We start from the raw sequence: 12,020 nt of genomic DNA, 5'->3' as shown, positions 1-12,020 counted from the left end.
TTTAAAACCAGGTTTTTGTGCCCTTCTAGAGATTTTTTGTTAACATATAAGCAAAAAGTGAATGTGTATATTTTTCTTTTATGAAAATGATAGCATGCTATACACAGTTTTTATTTGCCATTTTTTACTTAATATATCTTGGTGATCCTTCCATGTCAATAAAGTTATATATTTTTAATGGTTGCTTAATATTCCCTTGTATGATGTGTCAAATTTATTTCACCAGTCCCTGTTTAGTGGATGTAATTTAACTGTCTCTTGTTTAAATGGACATTTGATTGCTAGTAATCACAAACATTGCTGAAATGAATGAATGGCTTTTTACGTGTTGTTTTGCACACATAATATTAGTGTAAAGGGTAAATCCCTTGAAGTGGAATTGCTGGGTTGCATCGTGATTTGTATGGGTAAGTTTGAAGGGTGTTGCCAACTTGTCCTTCATTGTATGTACCATTTACACTCCACAAATCAATATACAAACAGGGTCTTTCTTCCCAGCCCCATAATTGTGATCATTGCCAGTTTTAAAAGGTCAAAATTGTTAATGTTGCACTTGGAATTTGTACTCTTACCATGTATTATAATGAACATCTTTTTATAAACACAGGCAAAGATTATTAAAAAAAACACACATTTGTTTTCTATTGTATTTCAATTAAAAAAAATTAATTTTATATAAGGGGAATTTGATCTTTGTGATCCCATTTGAAAATATTTCACTTATTTTTTTGACTTCCCAATGCCCCATGCAAAAGTTTTTAATTTTTTGGTTAGATGATTTCATTTTTTTTTTATTATTATTTCTGGGCTTTGAGTCACCTTCCCTTTTCAGGATTATACAAGAATTGTTTTTATTTTTTTTTATGGTTTATTTCTTCACACTGAAATATTTTATCCATTAGGAATTTATTTTGGTATAAAATACATGGTAAGGAACTAAATCATTAAGTCTGTTATGGATTTAACCCCCATTTCTGTCATTAGTCTATTTTTCAAAATTTTCTGAGTATTCTTGCATGTTTACTTTTTCACATGAAGTTTAGAATTAACTTGTCAGGTTACCGTCTGAAAAATGTCCTTTTGACATTTTTATTGGCACGATATTAAATTTATATATTATAATTTTAAGCTTAATATTTAAAATTTATCTTTAGATTACGCAGCAGTTAGAGAATATCTGTCTACGGATCATTGATCTTGTTCTGCAGAAACATGTAATTGGTAAGTTCAAAGGTTAAATAAAAAGATAAATTGAAAAAATTTTAAAAATTTGAACTCAAAGTATAATTTTAGCCCTTCAGATTTAACAAGATTGACAATTTGAGAAAGAGAAGCATAATCACTTTAATTTTTGGATGTACTTTCCAGTGTTAAATATCTGTATTTTCATTTAGAGATAAAAAAAATTATGCATCCAACGAAGAATTTTTGGTTTTGGAACTTTAAAGGACAGTAATTTTAAATTGTACATTGCTAGAAATGAACTGTGATGAGGTTTAGGTGAGGTTACTTTAATCTAGGATCGAAAAATGTTTAATAGGCATTTTTAAAAATCAGAAATGTGAAATGGCTGGGCACTGTGGCTCACATCTGTAATCTTAGTAGTTTGGGAGGCTGAAGTGGGTGAACTGCTTGAGCCCAGAAGTTCAAGACCAGCCAGTGCAACATGGTAAAACACTGTCTCTACAAAAAATACAAAAAATTAGCTGAGTGTGGTGGCATGTGTTTGTGGTGCCAGCTACTCAGTAGGCTGAGGTGGGAGGATCACATGAACCTGGCAGGTAGAGGCTGCCATGAATTGTGATTGTGCCCCTGCACTCCCCTTGGACAACAGAGTGGGATCCTGTCTCAAATAAAGTATGAGTTAATTGTCCGTTGTCTATTATGGTATCTGACTTCTGAGTAGAATCAGTAACCAAGTTAGATGTTACAAGCTGATGGGAATTTTGTAGAGGAGGTGAGTCTTCCATCGTATTCAAGCATTTTGAAGATGCTAGCCCCACATCATGTGGGTGTGAGAGAGATGCAAGCTGTGTAGTACTCAGATAGAAGGATGCAGGAAAACCATGTCTCTGATTAAGAGCAGTTGTCTCCAGGCTTTTTATTGTTCACTCTTAGTAAAAAGTTGAGCATGCACTGCTAATATATGTGAATAATATTTTAAGAGTACTTGAATACAACATGGTAGATATAAACAGTGGAATACTATTCAGCCTTAAAAAGGAAATACTCTCATTTGTGACAGCGTGGGTGAACCTGGAGTACTTTATGCTAAGTGAAATAAGCCAGGCACAGAAAGACAGATACCACAAGATCCCAAACTCATAGAAAGAACAGAATTTAGTAGCAGGAAACGGAGGGAGGGGAGATGTTGGTCAAAATGGTGACTATAGTTAATAACAATGTATTATATGCTTGAAAATTGCTAAGAGTAGATTTTAAGTGGTATCACCACGAAAAGCTACATGAAGTAATGGATGCCAGATTTAGTCATTCCACAAAATATACGTATTTCAAAATGGTGTATACTTCATATATACAATTTTTATTTGTCAATTCAAGGTATTTTTAAAAAGTACATCTTTCAATAAAAAGACCAGTGGTTGCCAGGGTTTGGGGATGGGGGAGAGGGCAGGATGAATAGGTAGAGCACAGAAGTTTTAGGCAGTGAAACTACTCTGTATGATACAATAATGATGAACGAATGTCACTATACATTTGTCAAAACCCTTAGAATGAACAATGCAAAGAGTGAACCTTAATGTAAACTATGGCCTTTAATTAATAATAAAAGAATTTGTGAAAGTTCTGTTTTGGCTTATTTCACTTAGCATAGTGTGTCCATCTCTGTTGTTGCAAATAACAGGTTTTTCTTTTTTTTAAGGTGGACCAGTATTCTATCATGTATAAATACCACATTTTCTTTATCTGTTCATCTGTCAGTGGACACTTAAGTATTTTCATATCTTGGTTATTGTGAAACATGCTTCACCCTTCAGTGAACATAGGAGGGCACATTATCTCTTCAAGATCCTGATTTTGATTCCTTTGGATATATACCCAGTACTAGGATGACTTGATCATATGGTAGTTCTATTTTTAATTTTTTGAGGAACCTCCATACTGCTGTCCACAGTGGCTATTTTTACTCTCTCATCAAGAGTATACAACAGTTTCCTTTTTCTCTACATCCCCTTCAGCATTTAATTTTTGTCTTTTTGATAATAGACATCCTTGTAGATATGAGGTGGTATATCGTTGTGGTTTTGATTTGCATTTCCCCCATGATTAGTGATTTAAAATATTTTTTTATATACATTGGCCATTTTTATATAATCTTTTGAGAAATATCCATTCAATTCCTTTGCCCATTTTTAAGCTGGGTTATTTTCTTTCTACTGAATGATTTGAGTTCCTTATATGTTTTGGATACTAAATCTTCATTAGATACAGGTTTTAAATATTTTCTCTCAGTTTGGAGGTTGTCTCTTCATTCTTTGAATTGTTTTCTTTGCTATGCAAAAGTCTTTTAGTTTGATGTAATCCTATTTTTCTGTTTTTGCTTTTGTTGTGTGTGCTTTGGGATCATATCCTCATATGACAAAAAAGAAAAAAAAAAAAAATCATTCCCCAGACCAGTGTTCCAAGTTTCCATGAAACTTTTCCCCTATGTTTTTATCTAGTAGTTTTATCATGTCAGGTCTTAAAGCTTAAGTATTTAATTAATATCAAGTAGATTTTTGTATATGGTATAAGATGAGGGTCTAATTTGATTTTTTGCAAATTGATATTTAATTTTCCCAGTGCCATTTATTGAAGAGACTGTCTTGTCTCCATTGTGTGTTTCTGGCATCTTTGTTGAAAATTAATTGACCCTAAATGGGTAGATTTACTTTTGGGCTTTGTAATCGGTTCCATTGGTCTGTGTGTCTGTTTTTATACCAGTGGCATGCTAGAACTTTTAGAAATTCTGTATTTAGATAATTTATTTTTCAAATGATTTCCTTACGTAAATTATTTCTCAATATTTGTAATTTCCATTTTATTTTGCTAGCTTTTGAAGATATCAAGTTTTAAGTAATATTAGAGAAACTTTAATGAAGTTTCCAGGGTGAATGCTGGTTTTTATAAGAGAAAAACCTTTCAAGTTAGACTTCTTTGCTCAGTGATATGGTAGGAACTATTTGAAATTTTTGTTGAGGTTTGTGTTTCCTGGTTGTACGTGTAGATATCATTTACTTTTGAGTGAGAATAATGATATTCGTGAGTATAAGAACATTTCCTTTGAACTCTTCTACTTTATAGTGGGTTTTATTGTCTTGATTAACTTGAAGAATACTGTATGTTTTACAGGTTTTGTAAATTGACAGAATACTGCCTGGTGTATAGTTGTTAGTAAAAGTATAAATTTGAGACAGGTAGATACTTTAGTCTGATATAATTGAGCTCTCCAAAGAATATTATTAATTACTTGTACATTTTAAATCCTCGACATGAAAGAGGAATGATAATCTATTCCTTCTTGTATCTATTTCTAATACAGTTTTGTAAATATATATAATAAAACAGAAACAACTTTATTTTTTCAATAGTATAAGAAAGTTTAGTGAAAACATTTTTGCCTTGCCTTATTGAACAGAGGGGCAGATCTTGGTGAGAAATGGAAGGTGGCAGATACATAGCCGAAGATACAAATACTGAGAAAGGGAAGTTTATGAGGTACATTGGATAGAGGAGGACTATGTGTGCGTAGGTAGTCTAAACCCTCCTCTGTGTGGTCTTTGTTTTAACTTTTGCTATTTCCTAGCATTCTAACTAGAGATTTTCTTCCAGAATTCTATGAAGAAATTCTTTCCCTGGCATACAGTTTAACCTGCCACAGTATTTCCCCTCAAATGTGGCAGCTTCTAGGTATACTATATGAAGTGTTTCAGCAGGATTGCTTTGAATACTTTACAGGTATGGCTTTGACCATATAAAATTTTTGCTTTTCTGTGTCTAGATATTACTTCCTGTCGACACCTGAAATAAAAACACATACGATTCCAATATTGACCAGAAAATGTGTTTATTTCCCGGTCACATGAAAGCTGGGGCTATTGTAGCAGTGTTTTTCAGACCTAGGTATATAGGCAGAGGAGGTAGGCTGTATTTCTTATGGAGTCTTAAGTTAGTTTATGACCAGAACATATATCCATATGTTAATTTAATAAGTATCTTATGGACACCAACTATATTCCAAGCCCTATTTTAAGCTCAGTAATCCAGCAGTGAGCAAAATAAACAGCCTTTTCCCTTATGAAGCTTACATTCTAATGGAGATGATGGGAGGGTAGGGAATCACTCAGACAAATGAGCAAGAAAATATAAAATATGTCAGATAGGGATGAGTGTGCAGTGGAGAAAGGGAAAAAATTCAGCACAATTGCTTCATAAATGATGAGCATCTTAGTCTTTCTGCTTTACATTTTCCCCATCTATAAATATACAGCAGACTTATTACTTTCATTTCTAGCCTTTTGTGGTTGCATGGGAAGATACTAATGTGTGGGTGCTACAGAAATGTGGTTTCAGTGGGAATAATTTATTTCTATTCCTGTCACTCAAGTCTCATTTGAATTTTTGATTTTTTTTCAGACATGATGCCTCTCCTCCATAATTATGTGACAATAGATACAGATACCTTATTATCAAATCCAAAACATTTAGAAATTCTTTTTACAATGTGTAGGAAGGTAAGCATGTCCTTATCTATTGTTGCAGTGGTTCTTGCTAATGTTTGCCTGTTTTGCTTCAGGATACTTTTTCAGTTTATTTCTTATACATTTAGTTCTGCATTATCTTCATCAACATATATTCTTTCATTTGTATTTTCAAAAGGATCTTTGGGATTTGAAAGTTTCATATTGTGTGTCGTGCTTATGAATGTTTGCCACTTTTATATCTGCTTTTTACTTTGTGTTTTTTTCTTTTGGAAATGAATTTTCTACTTGATTAAAGAAAAGTGCTAGGAAAATTAACCACACATTTTGTTAATCAGTGACAAATGGAATGATCTTTTTTATTTTTTAATTTAATATATATATTGGAAGCCACTAGATGTAGGTAACCTGAGCATAAACAACTTAAGATAAAAATTATAATAGTTGGAAAAGCATCATTTAACAAGAATCTATACTGTACAACCTACATAATGGCTACTGTTATCCTTATACACAAACATGATTGTCTACCATGTTGTCTTTGCCACAAGATAGATTTGGCCCACTATTGGTTTTATTTGGGGATCTTTGGCTAAATAACGTTTTTCTTCTCCTTTAGGTAAATAAATAAACAAATAAATAAATGTCTGTATACACACACACATAAATGTGAAACTGAAATTATATTGCATAAAGCTGGCAGGCAGATTTTATAAAGCTGGGATAACCAGACACCAAGAAGTTTGGCCATAGAGTTGGGAGTAAAATAGCTAGTGTACAACCCCCACAACACATTTTTTTTTCCTCACTAGAAGGGGTGTACCCAAAATCTGGTAAGAGCTCTGTACTGATAATCAGTAGATCTGGTTTAGGTCTAGGTCTTAGTTTAGTTCTAAAGAGTCAGGGAAATTTTGGGAAGTCAGTAAGCTTCTTCAGGTATAAAGTGAAGGGGCTGAACTGTGAGTTGTAATGATTCATTTACCTCTGTGAATAACCCATGTTGTTAAATCATAATCATGTGGCAATCTTCAGTTTTCCCTGTTAGAAAGGTAGCTGAAGGCCGGGCGCGGTGGCTCAAGCCTGTAATCCCAGCACTGTGGGAGGCCGAGGCGGGTGGATCACAAGGTCAGGAGATCGAGACTATCCTGGCTAACATGGTGAAACCCCGTCTCTACTAAAAATACAAAAAACTAGCCGGGCGAGGTTGCGGGCGCCTGTGGTCCCAGCTACTCCGGAGGCTGAGGCGGGAGAATGGCATGAACCCGGGAGGCGGAGCTTGCAGTGAGCCGAGATCCGGCCACTGCACTCCAGCCTGGGAGACACAGTGAGACTCCGTCTCAAAAAAAAAAAAAAAAAAAAAAAAGAAAGGTAGCTGATAGAGAAAGAGGGAAAGAAAACAAGTATAACAGTTCTGTGTATTCCATTAGTAATTCACAGCTTCCCTGTATGTTTGCAGATACAGTAAAATTGATACAATGATTTCCTTATACTTATCAAGTAGTTATAATATATTTAATATTTTGTGAATATGAAATACTAGTTTTAATACTAGCTAATATTTGAATTCTTATTATATATACCAGACATTTTCTAAGTTAAATGAGATAATATTAACTTAACCTTTTGAGAGCATGAGGAAGGTATCACATTTGTATCAAAAGGAAACTATGACATAATTTCTTGCACTGTGCCTGAGGTTAGGAAATAGTTGTAATCACATAGCTACTATGTGTTGGAGGCAGATTTGAACCTAGTCTGACTCCAGAGCCCATTTTAAAAATTACAACATACATTTTTGTTTTCTTTCCTTTTGGCAAACCAAAACGAAAGGCCCCCAAGTAAATGCAATTTTGGGAAAAGGGAGTAATTCTTTTTCTTTCTGTATCATACAACCCCGTGAAGTAGGTTCTTTTATTCCCATTTTATAGATGGGGACAGTCAAACAAAGAGGTTAAGTAACTTTTCTAAAAACACAGCTAATAAGTGGAAGAGCTGCGGTTTGAACCTAAGCAGCCTGGTTCCAGAGTCCATTCACATTTGGAAGCTAGACTGTGATACACTGTCGTAGAGATAGCATTTTAAATTTATGTAAATATAGTTGATTCTTGGCTTTGCCTGATATCTGCTTATGATTCAGCTATTTTCCAGCTTCCAAAATGTTTATTGCTATTACCTCTACTTTTTTCTTTTGTATATGTACATCTTTAAAATCTCTTTACTGTCATTTTGATAGCATTTTGGGAGAGAATGAAATTAAATGGGAATGTTAAATCTGTCAGAATTATCTGGAATTTCTTAATTCATTTTTCTTAAATTTTATTTTTCTAGAAAAGTATCGAGTCTAAGCTTTTAAATGTAAAGAATACAGTATTCTTTATAGTCTTATTTCTAATCTTTCTTTTGTCTGTATTTGTGTCTCTTTCCTAGTATTTTTAACATTTTGCTTTTTTTTTCCTTAAAAATAACTTACACAAAAGTTGCATACTTCAGTAAGTCTTTTTTCAATGAATATGTGTTTGGTTTCTCTCTGTTACGTCTTTTTGTCTATATTTTAAATTTCTGGCCCACCCTTATTTCTTTAAGTCTATTCTTTTTCATCTGAAACAATTTTTAATAGAAGCATGCTCTACTCTAGGAACTTTTTTGAGAATCTTATTATAAGGCAGCCATATTCCACATTTTATGTATGAACATGTACATTTTGGAATTGTTTATAGTAGTGAAAATACAGAATTAATAATAGGGAAACTGTCTGGTAACCTTGTTATATTCGCCTACTGTCATATTGTATAGTTGTAAATGGTTACAATGTCCATGAAAAATATTCCTAATTATGAAGTTCATGTTGGAGAATTGAAAGGTATATAATATGAAATTATGGTGGTTATGAAAAAAATGGGTTCATATGGACCAGGATTCAAAAGGAACAGAAAAATAGTTTCATTGTTTGATAAGATTATTTTGTTTTGTTTTGATTTCATTTTATAATTTTGGTGCCTTTAAAGGGAAGTTTCATTTATCCGGAAAATTAGCTTATGTAGTCTACTTTATTAATCTAAGGTCAAATAGTGAATTATTGCTCCTTATAAGAAATGAGACGATAGATGGAATTTATTTTGGCCATTCTTCTTGGGTTGGTGAGGTAAACTTGCACAGCAAGCAAAGCTGTGGTTCCTATGGCTGAATTTATGTGGGACATTTGTGCATGTGGACTTGATTAACTTCTACGCAGTGCCATTTACTGCTGAGCTAAATTGTAATTACTGCAGGTACTGTGTGGAGATGCAGGAGAAGATGCAGAGTGTCATGCAGCTAAACTTCTGGAAGTCATCATTCTTCAGTGCAAAGGAAGGGGAATTGATCAGGTAAGCACCTTACTTGATGGTTACATTTGAAGTTTACATGCCTGCTTGACTTTTCGTTTATGAGGAAAAATGGAAAGGACAGCCTATAGATTGTGCTTTCTGGTACAAATCCTGTTTAAATGACAAAAAGAGCCAGGTAGTTTGGAAACTGTACCTTGCATTGTAGCTGAGAAAGGCATGCACAGAAAAATATGTAATAATGTAAGGGGCTATCAAAAAAAAATGAAGTGTGTAAATGCTACTCAGTTGGAGTCTCAGAGATTTTCATGTTCCCTTTGTTTTTGTGTATTCTATTTAAATATTCCTAGGTACCTTTTCTAACCAGAAATTAAGGTACTATAGAAAAAAGTATTTCTTGACCATTTTAAAAGGCTAAAATTTATACTTTATATTTTTCATAAGTTATACATTTTTAATCTTGTTTTCAACAAAATTAATGCAATTTTTGATAGTATTGTGATAAGTTGTTCAATAACTAAGAAAAATGTTGAAATATTCAAGTAAAATTGTGAATTTTTCTTTTCTATAAGTTTTGCTTTATGTATTTCTTATAATAGTTTTGAGATATAATTCACATTCCATACAGTTCACCCATTTAAAGTGTATACATACGTGGTTTTTAGAGTATTCACAGAATTGTGCAACTGTTATCACAATTTTCGAACACTTCATCACCCCTCTTCCAAAAAACTCATTAACAGTCACTTGCCCCAAGCTCTGGGCGACCGCTATGGCTTTGTCTCCATAGATTTGCTTATTCTGGGCATTTGATGTAAATGGAATCATCTTATATGTGGTCCTTTGTGACTGGCTTCTTTCACTTGGCATAGGTTTTCAAGGTTCATCTGTGTGGTAGTGTGGATTGGTACTTTATTTCTTTTAATGCCAAATAATATTTCATTGTTTGGTTAAATCACATTTTATCCATTCATCAGTTGTTGGTCATTTGGGTTATTTTTACTTTTTGGCTATTATGAATAATGCTGTTAGGAACTTTTGTGTCCAAGTTTTTGTGTGAATATGTTTTCATTTCCTAGGAGTGGAATATGGTCATTCTGTGTTTAATCATTTGAGAGACTGTCAAACTGTTTTTAAAGCAGCTGCACCATTTTCCATTCCTACAGCAATGATAGAGGGTTCCAATTTCTTTGTGTTTTTGCCAGCACTTATTTCATTTGTGAAGTAGTGTCTCATTGTGGTTTTTATTTGCATTTTTATGATGGCTAATGATCTTGAGCATGTTTCATGTACTGATTGGCCTTTTGTATATCTTTTTTTGGAGAAATGTCTAATCAGATCATTTTCTCATTTGTAATTACTTGTCTATTTATTGAGTTGTTGGACTTCATTATATATTCTACATTGAAGCCTGTTATCTGGTATCATTTGCAAAATTTTCTCCCAATTTGTCTTGATGGTGTCCTTTGAAGCACAAATGTTTTTAATTTTGATGATGTCTTTTTTTTTTTTAATTGCTTGTGGTTGGTGTCTTTTTTTTTGTTTTGTTTTTGGAGACAGGGTCTCATTCTATTACCTGGGCTGGAGTGAAGTGGCACAATCTTGGCTCACTGTAACCATGACATCCAAATCCACCCACCTCAGCCTCCTGAGTAGCTGGGACTGCAGGCACGTGCTACTACACCTGGCTAATTTTCATAGAAAAATGCTGCGACTACAGGCATGAGCCACTGTGCCCGGCCGTTGTCGTATTTAAGGAACATTGCTAGCTCCAGTGTCATGAAGATTTATCCTCTTTTGTTCTAAGAGTTTTATAGTTTTTTTCTTACATTTAGAGACTCTTGATCTATTTTGAGTTAGTTTTTGTACATAGTGTGAGGAGGGGTCTGCATTTTAATTCTTTTGCATGTAGTTATGAAGTTGTTTCAGCACCATTTGTGGAAAAGACTATTTTTTCCCCCATTGAATTGTCTTGGCATTCTTGTCAAATCAGTTGACCACAATGTGAGGGTTTTTTCTGTACTCATTCTATTTGATTTATGTACTTATCTGTTCTTATTTCAGTACTGCATTGTCTTTATTACTTTAGTTTTGTAGTAAGTTTTGAAGTCAGGAGGTTTGAGTCCTGTAACTGCATTCTTTTGTGAGATTGTTTTGGCTAGTCAGGGTCCGTTAAATTTTCATACGAGTTTTAGGATCTGTTTGTCAATTTCAGTAAATAAGCCAGCTGGGATTGTAACAGGCATTGTGCTGAATCTATAGATTAGTTTGAGAAGTATTTCTGTTTTAAAAATAGTCTTTCAATCCCTGAACATGGGGTGACTTTCTTTTATTTAGGTTTTCTTTAATTTCTTTCAACGATGTTTGGTTGTTATCAGAGTACAAGTTTTTCAATTCTATTCCTAAACTATTTTTATATATTTTCTTTTTGATGCTATTGTAAATAGAGTTGTTTTATTTTCAGGTTTGTTGCGAGTGTATAGAAATATAATTGTTTTTGCATGTTTATCTTGCATCCTGAAACCTTGCTGAACTATTTTAATAGTGTTTTAGTGGATTCTTTAGGATTTTCTATAAACAGGATCGTATTATCTACAAATAAGTTTTACCTTTCCAGTTTGGGTGCCTCTTATTCTTCTTGACTAATTGCCCTGGCTAGAATCTGGAGTGCAATGTTGAATAGCTATGATGAAAAGAGACATCTCATCTTGTTCCTGGTCTTAGGAGGGAACACGTTCAGTCTTTCACCATTAAGTCTGATGTTACCTGTGGGCTTTTCATATATGCACTTTGTCAGGTTCAGTTCTTGACTGTTGCTAACGTGTTGCTTTTATCATGAAAGGGTGTTGAATTTTGCAGAATGCTTTTTTCTGCATCTACTGAGATGATCATGTGGTTTTTGTCCTTTTAGAATAGAGATGTATTGCCTTAATTGATTTTCAGATTTTAAATCAAACTTGCATTCCTGGTGTAAATCATACTTATCAAATATGAT

At 33.5% G+C, this 12,020-nt stretch overlaps 1 protein-coding gene across 2 annotated transcripts in view; it reads left to right on the top strand.

Moving 5' to 3' along the window:
- The window catches only part of IPO8 (importin 8), a 66,547-nt gene that overhangs the window by 37,419 nt on the left and 17,108 nt on the right, over nucleotides 1–12,020 (top strand). For both annotated transcript variants that reach the window (XM_025401542.1, XM_025401543.1), the window contains 4 exons: nucleotides 1,155–1,221; nucleotides 4,834–4,959; nucleotides 5,638–5,735; nucleotides 8,972–9,067. In XM_025401542.1, the coding sequence (XP_025257327.1) occupies nucleotides 1,155–1,221; nucleotides 4,834–4,959; nucleotides 5,638–5,735; nucleotides 8,972–9,067 (387 nt within the window). The remainder of the gene's footprint in view (nucleotides 1–1,154; nucleotides 1,222–4,833; nucleotides 4,960–5,637; nucleotides 5,736–8,971; nucleotides 9,068–12,020) is intronic.

The sequence above is a fragment of the Theropithecus gelada genome, chromosome 11, assembly GCF_003255815.1.
Source record: "Theropithecus gelada isolate Dixy chromosome 11, Tgel_1.0, whole genome shotgun sequence".
NCBI classification, from domain to species: Eukaryota; Metazoa; Chordata; class Mammalia; order Primates; family Cercopithecidae; genus Theropithecus; species Theropithecus gelada.
Note: the sequence above shows the minus strand (reverse complement) of the source record. Positions and strands in the feature narration are given on the sequence as shown.